Genomic DNA, 27,241 nt, shown 5'->3' with positions numbered 1-27,241 from the left:
CAAAGATGTGTGTCTGTTGTTAAGCCTACCCTCATTAATTTAGATGGAATTGAAAAAATAATAGGAATACCCTTTCAATATAATACGGTGCAGTTCAACATCACCACAGACTACATCCTCCAAAATTATCTCACAGTTGAATCTACACATTCTTACCAGTTTCAACAAAAACTCAACATTGAAACCTTCATGACAAGTAGAGTTATTGTAGGACTGTTGTATTGGACTGCATTAGTTTTAGATCGGTATTCCTACTAAACTGTGTATCATTCAGCAGCACAATAGTGGTTTCATTTCCCCAGAATATGATCAGTCAGTTTGGTGCAGAGTGCTTGTTTCAGTGTGAGACACCAAACAGTGATTTCCATCTAGTTGATATGCAGGGAGAATGGGTGTATTATGACACATAGCATTAACATAACAACTCTTCACTGTCTAGACACACACACACACACACACACACACACACACACACACACACACACACACACACACACATACATACACAACAGAGAAGACCACAAATGGCTGTTACAGCTTAGCAATATATGACTCAGTAACTCATAGAAACAGGAGATAGTGTGTGTGTGTGTGTGTGTGTGTGTGTGTGTGTGTGTGTGTGTGTGTGTGTGTTTGTGTGTGTGTGTGTTTTACCCTGAGTCCATCATCATTCTCATCCTCATGTGCTGAACTGGAGGGAGATGGTGTGGCGGATTTACTTTCAGGGGGTGAAGGAGAATTATGGGTAATGGAGTTCCCACTCAGCCCCAGCTGAGATTGCTTGATGGTGGACAACTGACTTTGTTGAATCATGCCTGATTGGCTCCTGGGTCCCAGAGCTGCTTCAATTGGCTGTTGGCTGCTGGTAAACCGAGAATCCGAGTTAACCATCTGCTGCATCTGTGCAAAGACAAGATGTGATGACAATGAATGACTTTGATGACTTGATGGTGTTCAACCAACATCTACACAATATACCTGTCTGTCTGCGAATTATATCAGTATAACACATTTCTTTCTATTCTTTCTGTTTGTTGCCATTAATTCTTGTAGATTATCATAAAACAACCTGCACAGACATTTTTTCTAATGTTTTGAGATCACATTCATAAAAGATGAGATGTAAAGTTATAAAAGAAACTGAGAACAATTTTAAATAAAAGCTTTAATCTCCTATAATTTCTCCTCCAAAGAGACAATGATGTAAAATAAAACAGAAAGTCTTCTGGGCCTCTTCTTGGTACACTCTAAAGCTTCCCACTAGGAGATGAGACTCGGCGCTGAACATATGTCGTTCTTCTTGATGATTTGTATCACAGCAAGATTCTCCCCTGATTCTGACGACCCTGCCTCACTCAAATTTAGCTTCTCAGCAGTGAATGCTGCTGGGAACCCTATTGTTTTTGTTGTCGTTATTATTATTAAGGGTCCAAGCATTGAATGCTGCTGGATCCCTATTGTTTTCGTTCTCATTATTATTCTGTCTTATTTTTCTAAGCTTAAAAACTACTGGAGAAAAACTCCTTAAAATTGACATATTGAATGCAAATTTCGCCCACTACTCAGGCACAATAAATAAAAGTAATTGTCCGATAGGTGGCGCTATAATAATGAAGTATACATTGCAATATCCATATGTGAAATGTTCTCGAAAACGGCTTGGGCTACAGTCAAAGTTATTTTGCAAATTTGATCTCTGGAATCTTCTGCATCTTTACCCGAATGATATTCAGCTCTAAAAATGTAAAATTTTTCATCCATTTTCACATAATCAAATGTAAACCCAAAACAAACCAGTCCGAGGCTGTTTATCTGATTCTCATGAAACTCAGTCTACATCATCAACAGACAATGCTGATGAAATTTTATTGAAAGAATTTCAGTTCGTCAATCCATTTTGAAATCGTCATTAAAATCAATTTTACACCAACGCTCATAAAACAAAATTGGCTACTGCTATTGGAACCACACACCTTCCAAAGTCCTACCATTGTTATAGACTCCTGGGATATTCTGCCTCTAGGGGGCACTACAAACACAAAAATTGTATCTTTGATTTTGCTGCATAGATTCATATGAAATTCGTTAATTTGTTGTAATGATTGATTAAAGTAGCCGTGACTAATTACAAGAAATATACATTTCTAATAATTCCACCTTACAAACTTCAAATAATCACAATAGGGATCTGTTGGACTTGTATGTCCAACAGAGCTGAGATTTTTTTCAGCACATCCACTGAATGGTGATGAAAGTTTGCTTCACTGTAACCTATGGTCAATTCAGAAGTCGTTTACTCTATATTTTCTTAAAATATATAAAATCAATTAACATGTATATCTCCACTAGTCTTCATTCAAATGTCACCAAAATTGATAAAGACATTCTCTAGATAGTAGATATCAAGTGTTTCAAATGGATCGGACAAACAGTGAGTCCTCAGTGATATTAATTATCTTGCTATAATATTTACTTAATGCGCAATATTTTCTTTTTGCTCAGTGTTGGATTCAAAGTCACCAAAATATTTGATGATTCTCCTGGAACCAGTAACATTATGTGTTAAATTTTTTGTTTTGACTGTCACACCAACATTTTGACCATTTTAAGTGTTTTAAAGTGAAACAAGCAAAAATACTCCTGTTTTGCACATGTGATATAATTTACTCAACTTGTGTTAAGGCGTGTGCAACACATGGTTAACCAGTGACACAACCAGTAAGTCACATTCTCTAGGGATACCAAGGTCAGGGGTTCGAAACCACAGATGGCCTAAGTCCTGCTTCAGTCCTGCTTCATCAAAAATTCAATAGAAATTCATACATATGGTATTCAAATGCTTTCAAGCTGCTAGGACCCCGATAATTGCAGCTAAGCGCAGCTATATTGTTGTTTTTGCCATTACTTCTGATTATCAAGTCCTTCACTAAGTTTAAATGACACAGAAATTGCATGTAAACCCCTTGCTTGTACAATATTTACCTTGATCCTTCAGACTGATTCTGTCAATATTGTAGAATAACTGTAGGCCAATGAAAACATCAGTGTGTGTTGTTTTCTACATATTGGTCTCTATGCATCGTTTTAATAATGTTATGCAGCACATAGCATTTGTCAGGTGCATATACTGTATAAGTATTGTTCTGCTATATTTGCAGCATTAATTATTTTACTTTTGTGTGCCATACTTACCTGTTTGGTTTTGAGTTCCTAAACCAGTGGATACTTTTAAATGCATATTAAAAACACAATTATTTTGTAACGAAGGCAATAAGGCAGTCTTCAAACTATAAGACTTAAAAAAAATGAAACTATTGCTTAAATTGAAGGTAGTCCTGGTCTTTTACGACTAACCACATCATTAAGTAATATATAGTGAAAATCAAGTACTGTTTTGTATTTCTGCATCTGGAAATGTTACATCTCTTTTAGTATATTTGTACCCTGTTAGCCAAAATGTTTCAAAACATCTGCCTAGCTACCTGAATTATCACCTGACTGGTGATCAGCTGGCAAAACAGCTCAGATAAAGCACTGTATATGTTATTTGTCCAGCAAAAACAGCAGACAGACAAAGTTAGAAAATAGCTGACTCTTTAACTTCAGCAGTGAAAGAGCATCTGAGGAGAGCTACAAGAAGAGGAGATGTTGAAACATGACTCTAAATTAATGCTTGAATGATGTGCCGTGTCAACAGGTAACTGTTTGCTAACATGTTCACTACTATAACTTAATCAGAACATAGTGGAGCATTAAGCAGCTAAAGAGCCAGGAATTTTCCATGGGAATTACTGGAGGGCAAAATAACCATAAAAACAGAGTTTATATGACTTCAATTCATCAGGTGACGAAACATGAACATGACTACTAATTAAAAATAACATGTTTATGCTAACAAGTTTATGCAGCATAACCTTATAAGGTGACAAGTCAATTCATGCTTTAAAATGTAATTGAGTCGGGCCATAGTTTGCTTTCAAATCAGGGTGGTATCTTAGCCTCCATGCTGGACCGAACAGACGGTGCACTGAAACAATATCTGAGCTACATAATTTTGTTCATGTAACAGACCTACTTGGACTTTGAAACAGAGTCTGCCTTTGCATGATAGGATTTGTACAGTGTGCAGCAGTCCAGGATTCACTAATAATGAAATCTGATAGTAGCCATGGCAACAGGCAATACAGGTCAGGGATAAGACAGAATCAGATGTCATTTAAACTGTCAATTCCAACTCATGTAAATACATCACAAGAGATTTTATACTTTATTTGCTACATTCCAGAGAAGCCGCTAAAGAACTTTATCTGGAGAAAATGTTTTGGTGTACACATGTAAAATTATACTAGAAGCACTGGTTTATTCCCAGGTCTGTTTGCTTCAAGATATAAAGTGACCAGACAGTTGGTCCACAGCTTTACAGTGTCATGAACAGAGTTTTACCAAACATTATAAGACTTATGCACGGCACATTTCTCTGTAACATCTAATCTAATTGAATTGAAAAAATAATGTAGAAAGTTCTCTACTACTCTGGAGAGAAAAGATGATGTATTGGCCCAAATATAAGTATAATTTTTTTTTTCTGGAAATTAGTTTAAAAAAAGTTGGGGTCACCTTATAGTTGAGGATGGGACAATCACACAGCTCCACATCACCACAGTGTCTATAAGCCCTCCAGCAACCAAGGGAAAACCCTAATGAATGCATAACGTTTTATGTGTATTGTTTTCTTTCAAAACAAATGTCCCACAACAGAGGGAATCTTAAATAGAGCTCATATAATACATCAACATGCCTGAGTCTATCTATGTACATTCAAATCAAGTGCATCTTACATATTTTTTCCTTAATACTGACATTTAAATGTCACTTTAAGACATCTTAATAAAAACTGCAGCTTCAATGCCAAGAAGCAAGAAGCAAATGGGAAAATGTTATTCCATGGCAAATCTCGGTGTGTGCTCCTCATTATTCAGAAGCCCTGTCTGTCACCCACTGTGTAGTGTAGTTCAGTCGATTGGCATTGCCAAAATGTGAGCAATCTCATAATGAGCTAGTCATCTTTGTTAGTCTGTCTATTTTTCAGGAAAACAAAAGTTATCATTGCTAACACTCGCAGCATGGGAACTTTGACACCTATCAGTGCTAATATGAAGACGGGACTGGGTTGAAAGCGTGTATTTAGAGTTTCGTTTTAGTACACATTGAATAATAACGGATGTGGTCTGGTACACTCTGCCCCTCCTGGAACACATTACCTGAACTCAGTTACTGGCAGCAGACTCTCAATGCTGCTGTGGTATCTAGATGGAACACAGAGTGACATTTCTCTAACATGGGAAGAGGTTTTAGATTGAAGTTCATCCTGGTCGACATGCTGAAAAATAGTAGCTGTGGTTTGGCATTTGTTCGGTTGGGACCTCAATAAATGTCATAACAGTAAACAGTCAAAATATGAACTGTCATAATCCTCTAGAAAGCTTTTACTCGCTCATTTCACATACATAAAACCATTTAAAAAGAGTTGTTTCACAACCTGACAACATTGCTGAGCTATTAAATAAAAAAATACATGGATTTAAATGAACTAATCAAAACTTTTTACTGAAAAAAAGTTTTGGAAATATGTTTGTGCGGACTGAATTGAATGTCATATGATTACATTATACTGTATGTTACATTATTATCATAACTCTTTATTATAGAATTAAACTGCCTGGCTCAGAATGACAGATTGAAACTTTGAATAACAAAAAAATTTACTAAAAATGTTATTAATTAAAATCAAAAGGAAAATTCAAGGCAAGGAGGTATTTCAGCTCTAATCTTAGTGGTTTGGGTGGTAACGTCAGTTTACAGGAAAAAGAGATCACAAGGTCACACACATAATGTTATAGCAATTGAAACATACTTTCGGAACTAAACACATTAACAATGGAAAAAATATCAATCGGATTTTCCTTCTGTAGGTCAGAAAAACATTTGTGTAGATGGCCTAAGAGAGTAATAGAGGGGGAACCCCGGATGGCTGAGTAATGACTGACTCATGTCACGAGAGGGGAAGGAGTATTGCCGTCAGCTTAATCAATCACATCAAGCTCCACATACATGTGGTAACTGACAGGATTTCAATTTGAAAAGTACAGCAAAAAAATCCCAATCTGTTCTTGCTTTTAGCAATCAGAGCTCGCAATTTTATTTATTTATGTTTGTTGTTGCAAAAGAACATACAATATGCTAACCAAATCACAAATCTTTCATCTAAATGACAGTAAAAGCATGCCAGTATTGGCAAGTTGACTGTTATTATAAAGTTGAGTAGTCCTATTGTGATTGACTAATCTGACAGAAATTTTAAAATGAGAAATCACTCTGTGTACACTGCTTTAATGTACATGTTTGCAATATGGATAGTCTGTGTCATATTGGATGAAATTTCATGTCACAGTACACAACACCTTAAGTACATTTTCTGGAAATGTAATTAAAAAACTGAGGTGGTAATCTCTGTTTTTGGCTGATATATTATATGAAACATTTAATATCAAGGTCCTTCACATTGACACAAAAGTCTTGTAAATCCAATATATTCATAAAGAAACTATGTTCATTAATCTGCAATATTGCCAACAATGGGCTAATTAAACAAGATATTAAAGGGATTGTTGATAATTTGAGTCCATCAGCCTTCAATCAGACCAACGAATATCATCTGCACCTGAGTAGTTGCCTCCTTTAAGAATTATACACACACACACACACACACACACACACACACACACACACACACACACACACACTTCATAGCCCCTCACTCACCCTGTTAAGGCTGAGCCAGGATGGTTGCTAGGCAATCATAATTCATGGACTAGCAGTAAATGTATGTTAGTATGAGAATAAAAAAGTAAGCTAGAGAGAAGGAGAGAGAGAGAGGAAAGGCGGATACAGACAAAGATGGAAAATAAGACCTTCTAATCATCATCTCCACTGTTTGTTTTTTAATTTATTTTTTGGCCATCTTTTGCCTTTATGCCAATAGTAGAGTGAGAGAAAGAGACAGGAAAGTCAGGGATGACATGCAGCAAAGGGACGTGGGTTGGTCTTGAAACCATGGTTACTGCAGTTAGGACTAAGCCCACGTGGTATGCACTCTACCAGGTGAGCCACTGAGGTGACCCTTATCTCTCCACTGTTACATACTTCATAGACAGGTTAGTCACAATCAAAGGAAGAAAATCACAATTTAATTCAAAATTATTAAACAACAGTCTGTATTATGACATTTAATAGCATCATAATAAACTCAACTAAACTTCAACTACAAACAGGGCTAAGAGGTTATCATGAGGTTTTCAACTGAGCAGGTAGGACTGCCAGAGACTAAGTCCGAGTGGGAGGGGGAAAAGTTCTATTCTTAATAAAATGGGAGAAACCTTTTTTACAGATACTGACACACACCTCACCCCACTGAATAGCAAGTTTCTATGACAGTTGAAGTATCTGCAAGTCTCTGGTCTAGCTCCTATTTCTTTACATTACATTCTTTATATGACACAGTCTGCCACATCTAAATGTCACAACTCAAAGCAAGAGTTTCACTTTTCTGTGAAATGAAAATATAAGGCAAATGTCACATCGACCATACGCCATGATTGGCTTTCAAATAACACTGCCCCAGGCAATATCCCATTTCACAAAGTGAAACTGAATAAAACATTAAAGAGTATAGTTAAAATATAACTGCTGGCTGTCAGTTCAAATCTTAAGACTCACCAAGGTCCTAAATTTTCAAAAGTATGTTTTAGTGAGACAAAAAATATTAGTCCATCCTAAAATAAACCTTTTGAGTACTATGGTCAATTCAAGTTGGCTTTATAAAGTATGTCGTTTCCTCACTGATGGGGAGCAGCAGTTGGTTCAGCTGAAGTTCTACTCAGTGTCAGTGATTTCAACTGTGAAAGATTTTTAGTGATGAAATATCTTACTCCACTCGTCGTCTCATCCACTTATATTACCAAAAACATCTATGAGAGTGTGAAGGGGGTGTAAATCTTTACAACCCTGCCCTCACTAATGTAGTGGTTTAGCAAACTAAAGGTCATATTTGCTATTGTCATGTGTATAAATCCATCTTTTAAATCACATACCATCTTGCTTCAATTTACATGTCACCACTTACCATTACCATTAATATGTGTGATTTATTTATGACTACTCACCACAGATAGTGTACTGGTCATTGGGCCACCATCTGGGCTGAACGTGCCACCATCTTGGTTCAATATAGCAGCTCCATCTTGGCTACCACGCACACTAGGCAGATCCATGCCCTGCAGCTGGTAGAGGTGGTGTGGAGCTGAGCTAGGAGGAGCGTCCAGAGGTGGGTACGGTCCAGAGGGGGAATCCTGATGGAGATGGGGGGGCAGCATGTGGTCTGGCAGGTTGGGGGGAGTAATAGGTGGGATGTTGAAGTCCTCATCACCCAAACCACCCACTGAGTACGTCTAAAGAGAAACAGAAAGACACAATTAAAGACACATACAAAACCATATGTATGTATAACTACTCACAACATTGTTGTTTTCCTTATTGACTCTTTACTGACACAGTATGGGACACATAGTGTATCACACATATGAGAGTCAAGTTTGGTGAAGTTTACGTATTGTGGTATACAACACTTAGAGCTAGGCTGGATGAGCAGCATGAAAACTTGGAGAAATTTAAAAAGAACTACATAGGGGACTCAAAGTGTCATGAAATATTCCTATCAGAGATAAAACTGACCATCACCACCATCACCTCAGAATGTTGAATCCACTCTGAACTACAGCTCTGTGTTGTGTCATGTTGTCATTCTTAGCCTGAGCTCCTATCACAGACTAATTATCACTAATGATGTTCCCTGCCCTAAGGAAAGCATTGTTAACAAGCACTCACTCATTAAGCAGGGGAGCAACACAGTAATATATGTACAACTCCCATTTGCTTGAGAGAATACACACAGCTCTTTGTGTATAGAAATACATCATTGCTAATTTGACATGCAAAAAGAAAACCAGGAGCAGTCCCTTATCTGATAATGAATTACTCTGAAAGCAAAGACAAATGAGAGAAAGATATGCAGTGGCAAATGGAGGGAGTGAATCATGCAAGAGAAAAGTCCTAGACACAAGGGACGAAAAGTGAGAGAGAAGCCCTCTCATACTAATCTGACAGAGGAGATCTTTTATAGAGACTGACAGCCTTTTCTGCTTGGCTAGCCGCACTCTTTTGCTCTTCATTTCGCACCAGCCTTCTTCCTCTACCCCTCAATTTCTCTTTCATCTCCCTCACTCTTTCATTCTCTCTCACTCTTTCCTGATTTATCTCAAACCCACATACAGTTTAGTGTTATGAGTTGCATGACTTGCGAGCTGAGTGATGAGCTATGAGTTGAGTTATATGATGTATACGCTCACTATGTAATGAACAGCCATTGTGGTACACCACAAATTCAGTTAATAGTTTCACCACTTTAAAATACAATGTGGGAAAGAGAAAAAACATAAATGTGCGATAAGAGGTACAGAAAATGATAAAACTCATTTCATCCTCCCTCCATTTACTTTTCATCTCCCAAATATACATAAAGGCAAAATATAATCAAATAAACACTCAAATTATCTGCCTTTTCACTCTTAATTTAACAGGTATTAGGCATTATTCATTGTAGCCAACATTGGTATAGCTGCTGGAAACACCTGCTCAGATTAGAAATATGTCTTTGGATGCACATATACTGTTACGCCAAGTTCATCCATAATGTCAAACATAATGCATTCTAGTTTAGCATTAGCATGAGCCTCAAACAGCTAACTGTGTTCATCAAAATTATTGCCATAGTAAGCCCAGAAAGCCACAACACAACTTTCTTCTTCTTTGGACAGAAAGGTGTATTTTATCCATCAGGTCATGTGGTCACAAAAAGTTCATTCTTGGTGTTTGACCCTTCTTTCCTCCTACGTGATTTCAGTCAGTACAGTCTCGTGTACCCAACATCATAATCACTACACTATGTTTTTCACGTCCCTTCAAACCCCCTCCAACAGTCTGTTTCATGGTCCTGTTGAAGCACAGAGCTCTGCATAAATTACGATGCCTGTCTATTTCTGTCTGCCTCTCTCTCTCTCTCTCTCTCTCCCTTCCTCATCTACTCTCTCTATCATTTCTACAACTTCTACATAAATTACTCATTTCTCTCTCCCTCTCTCTTTGGGCATCGATTCATGTCAGTACAATAACCTGTTCTAGAGCCTGACGGATTTATCAGTCGGCTGATACTGGCCTATCACAGATATATTGGTATCAGCGCATATATTCTCCGATATACACTGATATGAATACTTTTATCAACAAGCAATAGTAACAAGCAAGTAATGCAGCAGAAATGATTGGGTCAAGTCAAATTATATAGGCAGCATTTTATGTAGAGTTTCAATCAAAAATTATTCAACCCCCATTGCATTTTAGGTTTATTCGCAAAATTTCTAATTTTTCAGGTGTGTGCAATAAACAAATTACAGGAGAACAGTTTAAATAGTTAAATAAAACTAATATTACAAGGATTTTATCCAAATTCAACACTAAATCCTACTTTCAATGACTACTGGAGTCTCAAAAATATTCAACCCCCTGAATAGAATTCCTCATAAGAGCACACATTTGCAAATCAGGTGTGGTCTAAGGCACAACCAATCAAGGGCGTCATTAGTTGCATCAGGTACGCTTGAGAGAGAACACCTCAAATACCTGGACTGTTGATGGGGACGTTTCATTGCATGTTAGAAATATGGCTAAGTCAAGAGTCTTGGTTCCTCAGAGAGCACCTTCTCTCCTAACACCTCTAACTCCCTACCATGCCTAACTAGCTCTTACTATGCTCTTTCGTGCACCTCTTTATCTGATATCTTTGCACTTTGCCTTATTGAACTGATTTAGTACTTCCTACACCAAGGTCTCCTACTGCATTGAAGCTTTAGTGATGTTGCTCACAAGTCGCTTTTGATAAAAGCGTCTGCCACATGAGTAAATGTAAATGTAACCATGCTGTCTGGAATCGCTCCCTGGACCACAACTCAAAATCTGTGCTGTACCTCTGGAGTATCTTTAATTCAGAATAATTTGATAAATGGTTTGTGAGTCTGAGTAATAGTGATTGATTTTTAACTTTTACCGTTCACCTAATTTGAACAATACATGCCCAGGTCCCACCTAAATTGGTCCGTTGCAGGTCAGTTCCATATTGGCAAATGGCAGTTAAACACAAGCCCTTGATGGATAATAAGTATGAGTGAAATCACTATCCATCCTGTTACTGCTGTTATTTTGTCATGTGTGGGACTGTTCCATGTAGAGCATTTCAAATGAGCTATTAATTCTATAAGCCAACGAACTGTACGTGTGTGCATGCATGTATGTGCATGTGTGTGTTTGTGCATTCACCCAAGGCAGACGGTGTGTGTCAGTCATGTGTGTGTCCCTCCTCCAGTGCTGTGAGGATTGGTTTGGTGACGTCACCTTGTAGAGAGCGTGAGGGGGCTGTGGCAGACGAAACTGATGGAAGAATCATTAAGACAAAGGTCAGAGGTCAAATACAAAGGTCATGAAGAGGAGCATGGACAAAACAAAAGGGAGGGAGAGAGAGGAAAAATTCTTAGGCCCTTGCTCACACACGCAGACACACATTTGACAGTTATCAATACACAGTTAAATAAAGTTTGGTGAGCATTCCTATAGACACCTAGCATTCATGTTAATTGATATTTTGACCACCCTGCAGTGGGTGTCAGACTGTGCCGTCATAAATCTCTTGGGCCCCATGACAACACCATTCACGAGCCTTGACTTAAAGTGTTTTTAAATTGACCTAACATACCTCTAAGTCGCTTTTAACTCCAGCTCTCACCCAAGCAAAGAGCAGATATTCGGCAGCTTGACCCAGCCTTATATTTACATTGTATATGCTTAGCCTAAGCTGTTGGGCTGGTTCCGTTGGCTTGATATTTTACTCCATTATCTGGAGTAGGGTCGCAGTGAAAGCAGGTTAAGCAATTTAGCCCAGATGTCCCTCTCCCCAGCAACGCTTTCCATTTCCACCTTGGGGACCCCGAGGTATTCTCAGGCCAGATGAGATATGTAATCTCTCCAGTGTGCTCTGGATCTAGTACTAGGCTTGGGCCAGTGGATGATATCAACGTCAATTTCCAATAGCCGACAGTCATTACAATGATGAGCATTGAGATTATGTGGTTTAAAAAAACAAACAATAATTGCTTAAACTTAACGATTATCTGCCTTTTATTTCTATACATTACTTTGGGTTTTTATCCTGTTAAAAGAGCTATTTGTCTTTTTTGTTTCCTCCCAAATGCCGTTTATTGCTGGGACTGAGCGGTGGTAAATGTTGCTTGCTCCGGCTATTGATGCATTTACAAGACAAGAGCGCACCCTCTGAGCAGCACTCTTCAGAATAGATTTAAGGCTATAGTGAGTCGCCATAGTATAACTTGCAAATAACTGCTTTAAGAGATTATCCATCACAAAGTGTCACTGTAGACATCTTCATATGCCAGTTTGCTGAAGTACAGCTTGTCAGAGCCACTATCATGGCTGTGGATTTGAACCATTTCAAAAAGCAGTTATTCATTGTAGATGAAACCTGGCTTTCCAGCCCTGCACCTCCTGCTGAGCTTGACAGAAGCATCTAGCTACACTCCAGGAGAAATCTGAGAAAGACTGAACTAAAACTTATTAATTCACAACAACCTCTGACCTAAATTAATGAATGAATAAATGAACCTGAATCTTGACTTTATGGAAGCTGTGGTACTAAGTCATAATTTCTTATTCCACACACTACTCCCCATCTTCTTATAGCACAACACTATGAATAAAACATCAAATCAAAGATTTCTATGCCACACAATATTGTCTATATCGTACTCTATGAATAATGTATCTTTAGTGGTGTTTCTCATTAATATGGTCTTTGTTTGGGGGTGAGGTAATGCTCTACTAACAAATGCATCTCAAGACTAAGGGTTTCCTGTCATCCCGGGGACAATAGAAAATGTGTTCCAGTCCATCTTTCCCCTCAGTCATGGCTTGTTCGCAAGACCTCACAAATATGTTACGCTGGTTAAACACAACACAGAATGAGCACCAAGAGGGCACTGCATCAACTTCATTGAACCCAAATAGGCAAACTGAAGGGACCCTTCAGTGCAGCAGAAATGTTTTTGTAGCCTTGTGTAGTTTAGGGCATACAGCATAGCTATGAATTGTATAGGCCTCTGCTTGCCCACATTTGTCACATATATGCAGTCTGTGTAGATCTTTAAACTGAATCAGATAGTGCCTTGCACAGATAGCTTTGCATTAACAAAGCTCAACCCCTTGCTCCAGATGTCATCTGCTATTTCTGTCCCCAGTTCTTTCACGGAGCCCTTGTTTATACCGTCCATTTTTGCTTGTCCAAATTCATGCAATATATCATATATAAATTAAATTGCATGTCCTTCCACTATACAGTCCTTCAGACGATCCAGTCTAATTTATCAGGTGCCGCAGTCTCGAAATTGTGAATATAAGTCTTCACAAAGTATCTCACCTAAGGTAAGAATCAGTTTTTGGTAGCCCATACTACTCAAGAAACTGCTGAAATAGCACAAATCTACCTTGTATGTTTTAGATCTCCAAAGCTATATAGCCCCAGTTCTCTCAAATGGTCGAAGGATCCATCCATAATCAAGGGTGTAACAGATGGGTTTGCTGCTATTGGTGTCATGAAGGATATAGCTCTGAGTTTAAATTGCTTTGCTATTTGTGTCCAAATCTGGATAGTTCTTTGAATAACGGTGTTGTAACTACAGCATGCTTTATTAAGTCGCCTGGGAGACATTACAATAGCACCAATTGAATATGGTAGGCAGTCCTCTCACTCCATTTCCAGCCAGCTGGTGAGCAAAATCGTCTCATTCAGCCAGTAGGACATACAATGAATATTGGCCGCCATATAATAGCACATGAAATCTGGTAGCACCAGCCCCCCGTGTCTTATGTTTGCACAGGTGACCGTTCCAAATTTTGTGCGTCTTATAAATAAAAGAATCAGAAAATGCTTTTTTTTTTTTTTAAATGACCGAGTAAGGTATATAGGCAGATATTGAAAGAGATAATTGAGGGAGGTAAATCATCTTGAGCATTCAATTTACCTATTAAGGAAACTGGAAATGTTCTCCAAAACTCAAATTTAGTCTTTGAATTTAGTCCAATATCGATATGAAATTAGCTTCAAGTAGAGAGTTATACTTTTTTTTAACCTCAACCCCTAAATATGTAAATTTCTCTGTTTTCACTTTGAAGTGAATCTGCTTGAGGACTTCTCGGTCACTGTGATGTGTAGCATTAGTTCACTTTTATTCCAGTTTATCTTGTATACCGAAAAAAAGCTATATAACTCAGTTGTCTCCAGTAGTGTAGGGATGGAGGTCTGTGGGCTTGTTACGTCAAGAAAAATATAATCTGCACATAATTAAATTTTGTTTGATGAATATTCTGTATTATAACTCTGCATTTCCATGTGTGACCAAATTGCTTCTGCAACGGGCTTCAATGCAAGTGCAAACAGTAAGGGACACCCTTGCCTAGTGCCCCTGTGTAGGTTGAATGGCTCCAGTTGGTGAGAATTCTAGTATTAGGACTGCTGTATAGCAACTTGGCCCAGAATATAAATCCATCCCCATAATCAAATTTATCTAATACCACGTACAGTTGAATATGACCACTATACACAATCAAAGGCTTTTTCTGTGTCCAAATTCAGGATAAACAAATCTTCCTAAGGGTGTCTTGGAGAATACATAATATTGAAAAGGTGTCTGAAGTTATGAAATGAACTTCTGTCTGAGATAAACCCAGTTTAATCTGGGTGTATCAATATAGCTATGTGGAGGCTGAGTCTTCTTGCTCAGGACTTGGCCAAGATTTTCTGATCTGTGTTTAGTAATGACAGTGGCCTATATGAGCCTGCCTGTTTCAAGCCCCTCCCTTTCTTAGGAATAAGTGTTATAGTGGCCTCATTCAAAGTAGTTGGGATCATAAATGCCTTTTTGTACATCCTCTGCAGGGCTGGGTATATTAATTTATTTAACTTTTTATAGAACTAATTGCAAATCCTGTCTGGTCAGGGGTTCTTGTCATTTTTCAAGGAATTAATTTTTTGCTTTATTTCCTCACATGTGATTTCTGAATCCAAGAAGCTCCAATCCCTCTGATCTAGTGTGGGCGGATCAAATGTGTCCAGAAACCGCTTCATGACTTCGGATGAAGCTTGAGTTTGAGAGGTGTACAAGTTCTCTTAATATTGTTGAAATAAATTGGTAATAGTGCCAGATCCAGATTTTATTATAGGAATGGTCATATATCATTAGTGCCACGGGTGCTCAGCTCCGAGGCACTCCTCTACAGCTAGAATAGCTGAGAGGAGTGCCTCTATTAATCTTCTGTTTCGGGTTTATTATTCTTCCGCCAAATTTCGGCGCGTAACTCGTCCCGCAGCTTTGAGAAAACCCTGGTAATATATACATCAAAACGTGCGTCTTGATCCCGCAAGGGGTGCTATGACTTTTGGTGTTAAAATTCCAATTTTTCCCAAAGTTATTCCCAAAAAACTGGGAATAAATAATGCATTAGAAATGCATTGGAATTTTCTTTAGAAACCCACCTTTTTTCGACAAAATTGCACCTTTTTTCTGAGTCACCCAGCTCTCTCATACCTGCACGTAGAAATGTGATTCAAACTGTAAAACGGAGGAAAACTTCTGCTCTCTCAAAAAGATAGGAACTGTTTTTACATAACATGTAAACTTTTCAAACTGTGAGCACTCAAAGGAGGAGTGCAAATCACTTTTTCTTCAAAGTTAGAGTGAAAGCGTCAGTTGGCTAGAGTGCGTGAAGCAGTAAAAAATAACCTTTATTTTTATTTTTAACTCGAGCTCGCGGCCAAACCGTAAAAAGGAGACAAATAATTCTTTCTGAAAATGTAGAAATAGTTGTTGGGATTCATAAAATGTAACTTTGACAGGCATGGTCTGCACAAAATTTAAACGGGGGTGCCGAGTCCGGCAGCAATACCTGTCTCACTCTCATTGACACCTAATGCAATCGTCTTTTTTTTTCAAAAGAATCTCTCTTTGTCTTCGCACTGAGCTTACGCACTCTTTTTAAGGAATATCTGAATAAAATAGAGACTGTAGAAACTTCTGGCTTCAGTGTCTGGCACGGTCTTTTCGGTTTATGAAAAGAAGTAACGGTTTTCTCATAATTTGCAGTTGTTTTGAAGCCATGTAGAAGCCAAATTCTGGGCAGATTTTCACATTGCCATGGCAACGGCAGCTCCTGACCTGTGTGTGTGCCTGCGTGCGCCTAGCAACCAGATAACCAACTCTCCAAGCTCTGCTAGCTTTACATTAGCCGCATGTTAGGTCTTAATAGACATTTAGTTAGGTCTTAAATATGTAAGTCCATTTACTGCTTCCTTCGTTGCTTTTTTTTTTGTTTTGTTAAAAGAGTGAATGAAATTGTGACGGTCTCCGCTGAGACAGAGGAGAGGAGAAGCTACTAGCCCTCTCTCGCTGTCACTTCTAGTCGCGTTGCTCTCCTCCCCAGTAATGTTAAATTTAGCACAGGAAAAAACATAATAGTGGTAATTTAAATAGCGGTTCGTGGGATTTATTAACCCTCAGGGGTCCCTCTGTCCTTTTTTGGACATTTTCTTTACTTTTTTTTTTGATTTGCTGATCATTTTGGCTGTGTTACAGCTGAAGGTATGGATTTCTGCAAGAAAGTGTCTTTTTTTACATATTTTTAAAATCTAATGTCAGTTACCGTTACAGGTCTATTATACACTGGTAACACATTTTGTACCCTCTGGGGTTCCTCGCGTCCAAAAAAGGACACACAAAGAAAATGCTATAAAATTATCATATATCAATATTTTTTTCTGCTTTTTTTGCATAAATCTCTTAAACCACTTCAGTTCTGCTCAAACCTACCAAATGATTATTAGTTTTCAGGATTTTAACCCTTTAAATGCCAGTTTGAAGACATGTTGCCTCTTGTTTTATTTAAAAAAAACAAGACAGAATATGAGATATTTCCCACATAATACATGATTGAGGGATGTGACATTGTTTTATATCAGAGTCTTTTATATCAAGACATTTCTCAAAACCAGAATATGATCAGGGTGACTTTTGAACACTGGAAATAAATCATGTACTCATCCCGGCAGTAGCCCCCGTGGCACTCAAAATTTCCCTGGAATTTTCTAGTTTTCATTATTATCATTTTCTCTTTTCTGTAGTTGTCCTGCCAGCACTTTATGTGGTTTATTCCCAAATTCAAAGTGATCTGTTTAGTAAATATAAAAGCTCTAGAAATATTATCTAAGAGTAATTGATTATTATTATTTAAGTGCTGAAATTTTATTATGTGTCTTACTGGGTGGTTGAGCAGCATATTTGGCATCGTGTTTCCTTATTTGCTCCTCTAGCTGTGATAGTTCTGAGGTATTGCATTTCTTTGGCGCAGCCTGAAAGGAAATGGCGCATCCTCTAACGTATGTTAGAGTGTCTCCTATAACAGCATCAGTGAAACATCATCTATATCATTCGTTTTGAAAAACTGCTTCATCTGCGTCTCCAAGTATCCACAGAACTGTTTTTTTGTGTGTGAGTGAGGATCAAACCTCCAGGGTCTAAGAGTATTTGTTGTCTCAAGCAGCTACAGTGAACCAGAAACAGGATAGTGATCAGATATGATAATATCATGATATTTAACGTTACGCACACCTGGAAAAGTTTGCCATCAAGTACAAAATAATCTATGCTAGTATAAACATTGTGAACCAGAAAGAGAAACGAGTACTCTCTATGTGCTGCATTTAGGATTCTCCATACATCATTGTGTTATTAATATATGAATTTTAAAAAATATAGACACATTAGATGGTGCTGCTAGTTGGCTAGATGATCTGTCCAGATAAGTATCTAGAGCCACGTTTCCACCACAGGAACTTTCCCCAGGAAAGAGCGCGTTTCGACCGCAGAAACCAGGGTCTAAATTTAGTTCCAGGGTAATTAATCGACCCCAAAAAGGTACCTATTGGGGGGGATAGTACTTTCCAAAGGTTCAGGAACTTTGGGGATGTGGTCTCCAGTGTGGAACATTTTTGACTGGTCGAGTACTCGCTGCATTTTATTTCACCCGCGATGTTTAAAGGTCTGCAGCGAGTGAAAAAAACTGAAACAAAAAAATAAAGGACCACAACCACCGGAGTGGCTAGGGTTGCCACCCGTCGCACATAATACAGGATCGTCCCTTATTTGAAAATAAAATGCTGAGTCCTGTATAGGGATGGGAATCGAGAACCGGTTCCAGCTGAGAACCAGTTCCAACTTCGACATCATTTGCTTTTATGCTTAACGATTCCCTTATTGATGCCTTCCTATTAGTTCCAGGTGCCTAGCAATACAATGACGTCGCGCTTTCGCGAGAGGCAGTCAGCACGAACGACAATGAATGAGTCGAGGAAGTGTGGCTTAATTTCACACAAAATGACGCTAACAGCGCAATGTGCAATGTCTGCGGCACTCAGATTTCAAACAATGGTGGAAACACCAGCACATTTGTCGACGCAGCAGGGCATTAATTATCAGGATTGCCATGTGTTTGCGCTCGAGCGCTTCCCAGTCTCAGCAGAGCAGTGAAGGTACGTATTAGTGATGTGTAAGTTATGAACGAGCCGGCTCTTTTAAGTGAAAGATGGGAGCTGTGGAAGATTTTTTTTTCTTTTTTTGTAAATTAATGCAAGGCAGACCTAAGGAGGCAGCACCTCCTCCTCGAGGGATTGAACAACTACAGAGCAGTTATCTATCTTGTTCAGTGTTCAGAGACAGGAATCGATAAAGAATCGGATCGATAAGCAGAATCGACAATAGCATTGGTATCAATAAAATCTTATCAATTCCCATCCCTAGTCCTGTATTGAATATATACAGGATGCAATTTGTCCTGTATTTTTGTTCATGTTATGTCCTCAAAATGCTGTGAATAATGTAATGTCTAATAACTTTGCATAATCTTCCTGGGACTTTAGGCCGCGTTGGAAACACAGACAACAATGGGCCACAGGAACCCTTTAGTTCCTGAAGAAAAATCTTTTCTTCGATTTTTTTTTTTGGTCGAAATGCAACTTATGACACCATTAAAGTCAGCTCCAATTATCAAGTTTGTAGGAGAGAATCCAGAGTAAGGCTGAATATTTTCCTAAAAATTCTTGGCCATAAATGTTTAATAGTAGAAATGGTATGGACTATATCTTGCTTGAGATCAGAATATACCTCTCCTCTTTATCTGCAATTTTAAACTGATGTATAAATGAGACATTTCTGCGAAATGTCATAGGTACTCCCCTAGCCTTCTTCGCAAACCTGATGTGATAAATTTGACAATCCATCTGGCTCTAATTTTACCATGTGCTTTGTTTTTCAAGTGTGTCTCTTGTAAGAAAATCATATCTGCCTTAAATTCATTCAGGTGAGACAGTACTTTGCCTTCTTTTGCTGGCTTGTTAATTCCTTTCACACTCCATGATCAGAAAGTCACATTTCCTCCTACTCCTCCCATATTACCTGTTTCAGTAGTCATAAGGACAGATTTTCCTGAAACATTTCCTGGTGCATTGACACCCAGTGCTTAAAAGCTCCCACCTAAATAGTACTCCTCCTAACCTCTTTCACAGAGGCCTCTGCTTTCCCCCAGCTATTCATTGACTCTTCCTCGGTCACTGTCCTAAAAACCTGTCATGGTAGCTCCACACTCTTATGCTGAACCCAAAACCACAATCAGTGTAATTTAACTGATCTAAAAATAGTCAAGTCTTTTTTTTTTGTTTTGTTTTGTTTTTTTATAAACTTACACATTGTTTGTGTAAAAGTCAATAGACAAAAAAAAATTATAAATTAAAGGTCAGTCATTTAACTCAAAATTCCTCCCTGACTGTCCTTTGCTCTTGTGTGTCTTTAACAGCCTCTCATTATCAGATTTGAGGTATAGGCTTGTGTAATATATTATTTCTGCACTTCGCTATGAGGCAATATAACTAAATAAGAATTAAGTGTAGTTAAACAATGGTTAAATTAAAATAGGCCCCCACGTAGGTAGGTTAAGTGTATGTATGTTGAATTTAAGCGGCGCGGTGGTGCAGTGGTTAGCGCTGTTGCCTCACAGCAAGAAGGTGCCGGGTTCGAGTCCCGGCTCGGACGCGGGAGTGTGGAGTTTTCATGTTCTCCCCGTGCCAGTGTGGGTTCTCTCCGGGTACTCCGGCTTCCTCCCACAATCCAAAGACATGCAAAATGGGGACTAGTCTAATTGGATAATCTAAATTGACCAGCGATGGACTGGCGACCTGTCCAGGGTGTACCCCGCCTCTCGCCCGAGAAGATGCTGGGATAGGCTCCAGCCCCCCCGCGACCCTACTAGAGGATAAGCGGTAGAAAATGAATGAATGAATGTTAAATTTAGGCCAGCTCAATATACTAAGCCCTTGACCCCTTATCAAGAATACTAATACTTTGGAAAATGTATAACCATATACTGTTGGTAGGCTCAAAAAGTTCAGACCCGCTCAGCCTAATAAGTCATAACCCATTGTGAAAACAATAATAATTACAGAATATGCCATTCAAATTTTAACATAGGTAATAACCTACGGCCCGGGCTATTCTTTCATGGTGACCTGCTGGAGGATATTGTTAGAGTCCTCCTTCATGCTTGTATGACACTCTTAGCTTGGTTGGATATAGAAGTATATGTGTCGCGTAGCTCCTGGCTGATGTGAACGCAGCTTGGCGCCTGACCACTTCAGGTGGGAGGTTTCTCACAAGAACATGAATTGATTATTTCCACTTTAAAGGCTTTAAAAATAAATAGTGGATTGATTGAAAATATATTATTAGTTTAATGAATGTTTCTGTTTCTAAATCATCATCCTAAATAAAGAAACCACTATCCATGCATAATTCTCTATAATAATTGATTTTACATCAATAATAATCCGATAGTAAATATAACATTTTGGTTCTTCTACACTTCTGTAAGCATAATAGCGATAAGACAATATAAAGGAATTTCCTGCTAAAATCTTGAGCATGAATAATGGATTTGAAATGCGTGCATAAAAGTGATGATTTTTTTTTGCACACAAGTGTATACTTGCATCAAATTGTTTCACATTAATAGGTAAATGTTTGAAGAGTTCTTTAACAGGATGTAGAATATCCAATATTACAGCAGAACCACAAGACATTTGTTCCATTTAGAATGGATGCAATTTAAAAACAAGGAAATGTCAGAGCGACACCTTCACGCACTCAGTACCTCACACACACATGCACACGTGCGTGCACACTCACACACACACACTACCTGATTGGTTGAGGGGAAGTCAAGACCTGCTTCTGGCATACTCCTGAACATGGCGTCCCCATCCAGCTGGAGGAAACAAAAGGCAACAGCAACAATGTCAATAATCTGTAACGCAGCCAACACAGAACAGTCAGTAAGGACACAATAAGTGGAGATGGAGGCAATAGATTATTGGGTAGCAGCCAGTCCACTCTCTGTGTGCCATCTCCTTCAGACATTGAAAATTCTACCACTGGCCTGAGTCAGTGGGAAAGGTTGTGATCAGACTTACAGTGCCACAGCAAAGGTCTTACTACTTTTTTAAATGAGATATTTCCATAAATTGGCAAACATTTCCAAAATGCTTTCCCTTTGTCATAATGGGTTATTGAGTGTAGACTGATACAAATTTTACATTAAATCTATAACACAATACATACACAAACGCATCTAATGTTGTTAAGTAGTCAGGTATTTCTGTGTTTCACTTACAGTGGGACTAGTATTGTATGGGGACCATAACTAATTAATAACTGTATTATTTTTTAAATATTGAGGCTGAATGGCAATAAGCTATAGATATCTCTGTATCTTCTTTCTCTGAAGTTTCTCTGAAGTGGCCTAATTGTTCAGATGTTGGTTAAAGCCACACAAGCACTTTTATTAAAACAAGCTGATAAAATGCGAAGACAGTGTTTCCTTCCCTGTTTGGAAATATACAGCTATATTAAATAAAAATAGACCTATCTCTAAGAATGCTCCTTCAGTAACAGCGTGAGCGCAGTGTCCGGTGGTCGTTACAATGTGGCATGCTGCGTGCCCCCTCGAGTTCTGCAGGAGTGCAAGTGCCTGATCTACGCTGCTTGCAGCTTTAATTTGTTTAGTATTTTTCCTCAGTTGATATGGTATAGCACTATGCTGACATGTTTTGTCATTATTGTAGTTTTTTAAAAGGTTATGTTTTGGCCTATCCCTGCGTGTATCTGAATGGCCTGATCAGCCACTATATATGTTCTCCCCTTTGTTTCAGTCAGCAGGTCAGTTTTGTGCTTTTAGTTCGCTTCAGTTAGTATTTCGGTTTGGTTCGGTTGCATTGACGTTTTTATGGGCCCAGAATTATAGTTTTGAAGCATTTTTTGTCATTGCTTTTCCTTTTTGTAAAAAAAAAAAAATATCAATATCAATTTTCCAAAGATCTGTGTCTCTGCTTGGTCCTACAAGCTCAAACACAATATCTCTGTTTATGAATTGTAAAATTGTCATTGCTCTGTAAATGGAAAAACTTATAATGATGATAATTAATGAAGCTCTGTGAAGTTGGTTATTTTATTTTATGTTAAATTATGTGTGAGGGCTGCTCGATTATGGCAAAAATCATAATCACGATTATTTTGATCAATATTGAGATCACGATGATTCAACACGACTTCTCATTGACTTTGGAAAAAAGTGATTTCAAAACAAAAAGCGATGTAGTTTGTCCTGTTATACACAATATAAGTTAAAGATATCTGAGATACCTGAGATCAACTGTGTTTCTGTCCTTTCATCAAAAAGACGGAACCACACTTCAAAACGATTAGTTGTCTCCAAAGACAATAAGAGCAGGGTCTGTGTGTGTGTTGCATGGTGCTCCAAGGTGTGTGAGAGTGCTACCCCGCCCCTCACACAAAGGGTCAGAGAGAGAGATACAGATGAACTTCTGCGTAGGAAATAGCAAAAATGCATCATCATCAGAAACGGATTTTGTGAATGTGCAAGAGAACTGTTGCTATAACAAATACGAAATCTATTTTCCTAATTTCGTCAGTAACGAGAGTGGAACCGATAACATCGGATGGTTTTTGTAGCGAGGATGAAATTTGTTGTGAAACAGAATGTGGCACAATAATCGTTTTCTCTCGATTATCTTGTTTCTATAATCGTTGGAGGCCAAAATCATAATCGAAAGTAAAATTCAGTTAATTGCCCAGCCCTTTTATGTGTCTTGGCTTATTTTGTATTTTCACTTCACAGTAACTTGGATCACTCTGGAAAACTGTGCACACGCATGGTCACAGGAATGTATGAGGTGACAAATTCTGTGTTTATAAATACCAATTTATGTCAAGGGAATGGCAGACACATGGTTTTTGTGTGTACATATCATTTATGCATCTGGCCTCAGATCTTCAGCGTTTTTTTCACAGATTGAAAATTCACTTGTGGTGGTTTGTGGCGTGAGACTGATGTGCAGTTTAGAACAGAAAAGTGTAACCCATCTTATTTTTTGTAGCTACAATTTACCAATGTTCTCCAAATTCCTCAAATACAGGCTTTTGGCAGATGTTAGCTAAGCAGCTGTGCATTGAGAAGGCTCTAGTCCCCACTCAGTTACTGCAGAGCACGCAACTCAGACAGGTGTGTGGCCTGTCCTTAGGAAACACTGGGTTTTCTTCAGCAGTGTGAACTGGCGCTGTGTCTCCCTCCATGTTGCAGAACATTTGAGCAAGTGGGGCTGACAGAGGGAAAGTGGGGGCAGGGCTGTGCGGAGAGTGCGAGAGGGGAAAGGTAAACGGTATTGTTCTACCTCAAAAAATCAAAATACACTGCTCAGCCCTCGATATTGTGGAGTAAAACAAATTCCAGCTGGAATCACAGAGAGAACCTCACCGTGTTGCATTGTCTACATAGGACGTCAGACAATTCAATAACAAATCACACACAAGAGATCACAAGAATTCAGTTCACATTAGGGTTGCAAAATTCCGGGAATTTAAAAAAAAAAAGGAAACTTTCCATGGGAATTTAAGGGAATTTATGGGAATAACTGGGAATAAACTGGGAATTTTCAAAATTGAAGGTTAGCTCTTCATAAGGAACTTAAATATAGTTGAGGAAAGTATATTTTAGCATAATCTTGACTAAAACAAACAGATGCCATTCAAATACACTTGAATATCCATGCCATTCCTCAATCACATGCACAGAGCACACTTTTTAGCCTGAAGCACAAAGACTATTGAAGACACACATTTGAGCCTGTGGACTAAACAAAGTGAAGTAAGTTTTGATGATATTATGGGGAACTATATTTATTAAATGTTTAAATAGCAAATATAACATACAAATGTATTCATCTAGTAGCTAGCAATCTGATAAGTTAGATGCTAAATAAGCCATAGCTAGCATAACATAAGGCAGATGCTAGCTACCAGGGAGATGGGTAATATTGAACCCAACATTCCTGTTTTTGTTCATCCATGAAACAAGTAATTAAAATGTGTTCTGTTCTACTTACAAATAAAACTGTTGAAATATCTGTTGAAAACATTTTGTATGGATGTTTTCTTATGACTTCTGTTTATATTTATGCTTGGATATAATATATTCCTAGTTAGTTCCCCTAAATTCCCATTAATTCCCATAATTCCCATGGAAAGTTTCCAATATGTAATATTTCCAAAATTCCCAAGCTTAACTTCCCACGGAAAATTACCGGAAATTTTCCCCCCCTTTGCAACCCTAGTTCACATTCATAGTTCCCAATTCTGAAGTTCACAGTCCCAAAAAATGATCTAGTTCATATTTATTTCTTCTGTATTTTTTTTATGAGCTACTGTTCTTTTTCAGAAGAACCTCCTCCTGCCTGTCCATCCCCAGCCCCCAGTCATTGCCACACTACTGCAGACTACTATAGAATCACGGCAGAGATTACTTTAAAAATCCAAGAAAAAGGGCAGAAAAGACCCCACAAACAATGAGCTCCCTCCTTAAATGTCTGGGGTGGTTAAGATTGAGAGACAGAGTCTTGTCACCTGGTGGCCAGCCTTCTCCCAAGGGTCTGGAGCACAATCACTACAGGGACAGTATGTATGTGATGTCATATCACAAAATAAAAAGTATGCTTTATAAACTCGACTTATTAACCGACTTCTGTTTCTGTTTTCTCTTTTCACTGTACCACTTTCAGACATCAGTCCCATGTATGATGCAATTCTATGCAGGTCTACGCAGTACCAAACCATTTGAATTACATCAAATGGTTTACCATAAAAGTTTCAGTTTCACCTCTCTGTCTGTCCATCTACATTCTCTCTCTTTTTTCTTCCCCTCTCTCTCTCTCTCTATGTCTCTATGTCTGTAGGTCGGTTAATTAAATGAATACATTAGCATCATTTAATTAATTTCGTTCTGACCCATTTGGATATAAGGTCAATGCATATTTCAGTGTATACTGCATGAAATAAGATTTGCTCATGCTTTTTTGTTGCAATCTGTTCAACACAATATTGAACATGAAGGGTGTACATGAGACCAACAGTATATCCATACATTAGAATGTAATGCTGACTAAACAGAGCTCTTCTGACAAGAGAAACAACCAGATAAAAAACATCATTCATCAGCTGTCTATTGCAGTTCTACACTTTTTTTTCCTTCAGATTACATCATAACCCCTTCTACATTACCCTTTAAGGGCCAGTACATTCAAGTGCTTGCCAAATGGTCCAACCCTTTCTCCAAGAAATGTTGTTGATATACAACTAAGTTGGAAAAGCATATATGTTTTGTAGGAAATGTCACTGTGATCGGATTACGTTTCCAATGAACACAATAAGGATATGTTGTATTAATGTATCTGGCCAGTCACAAATATGACACTGAATGTAACAATAAAAAGGTTAAGCACTTGGTTAACGTTAGTGAAAGATCATGGTCTGGTTTAATAAAGAAAAGGTTCACAGTGACACAACACATTTAAACAAAATCACCATCTTTCCCCAACCCCCAAAGTCAAAGAATCATATTTAAAAAGATGGGAGAATCCTAATCCAGACCAGCATGTTTGGTATTTTTACTTGATTAATATTTATCGGTTATTTATCCGGATCAAAATTATTGACCGATCAATTATTCCATTAACTGTTATAGCAGTATTAAAATTAAAGGTATTGAATGCTGGCACTGGTATTGCTCGATTCAATCTAAAACAGTAATGTCAGCTGCTGTTACCATTACTGACCAAACTCTAAACCCCCACTAGGAAAACAAAAGATTTGAATCCATAAAACATATTTAGTAACAATGGTGTCCTGGGTGCATAATCATACACAAACTTGGTTGACAAACACACACACAAGAATGTTTGAACAGGTGGGTAGAAGTAAAGCACCATCTCATGTACACATACACACAACCTCGCACACTCAATTACACACAGGTGCACAGGTGGACAGACAGGTGTAACTACCCTGTCCATTCACCAGCTGTTGGGTTTTATGCAAATAAGGTGTAGGTTTACCGAGTCAACAGAAAGCCAAAACAGACATACACACACACACACACACACACACACACACACACACACACAGTTCACTGACTTATAGAATTAATAGCTCATTTGAAATGCTTTACATGGAACAGTCCCACACATGACAAAATAACAGCAGTAACTGGATGGATAGTGATTTCACTCATACCTATTATCCATCAAGTGCTTGTGTTTAACTGCCATTTGCCAATATGGAACTCACCTGCAACGGACCAATTTAGGTGGGACCTGGGCATGTATTCTTCAAACTCCTGAAAATAACAATTTGGAGTTACGTGAATGGTAAAAGTTAAAAATCAATCACTATCACTTTGATTCACAAACCATTTATCAAATTATTTTGAATTAAAAACACTCCATCCAACCCCCCATTCTTAAAGACAAGCTGGAAGGGATGGGGGTGGATCCCTGCTT

General features: G+C 38.3%; 1 protein-coding gene across 2 annotated transcripts in view; it reads right to left on the bottom strand.

The window, feature by feature from the left end:
• Positions 1-27,241, bottom strand: part of tox (thymocyte selection-associated high mobility group box) — a 56,206-nt gene that overhangs the window by 17,867 nt on the left and 11,098 nt on the right. Inside the window, exons 2-5 of one of the 2 annotated variants that reach the window (XM_056392261.1) lie at positions 21,535-21,600; positions 11,488-11,598; positions 8,223-8,507; positions 655-900 (exon numbers count right to left, since the gene is read on the bottom strand). In XM_056392261.1, the coding sequence (XP_056248236.1) occupies positions 655-900; positions 8,223-8,507; positions 11,488-11,598; positions 21,535-21,600 (708 nt within the window). The remainder of the gene's footprint in view (positions 1-654; positions 901-8,222; positions 8,508-11,487; positions 11,599-21,534; positions 21,601-27,241) is intronic. The other variant, XM_056392262.1, reaches the window with a different exon arrangement.

Source organism: Seriola aureovittata, chromosome 12, assembly GCF_021018895.1.
Source record: "Seriola aureovittata isolate HTS-2021-v1 ecotype China chromosome 12, ASM2101889v1, whole genome shotgun sequence".
NCBI classification, from domain to species: Eukaryota; Metazoa; Chordata; class Actinopteri; order Carangiformes; family Carangidae; genus Seriola; species Seriola aureovittata.
Note: the sequence above shows the minus strand (reverse complement) of the source record. Positions and strands in the feature narration are given on the sequence as shown.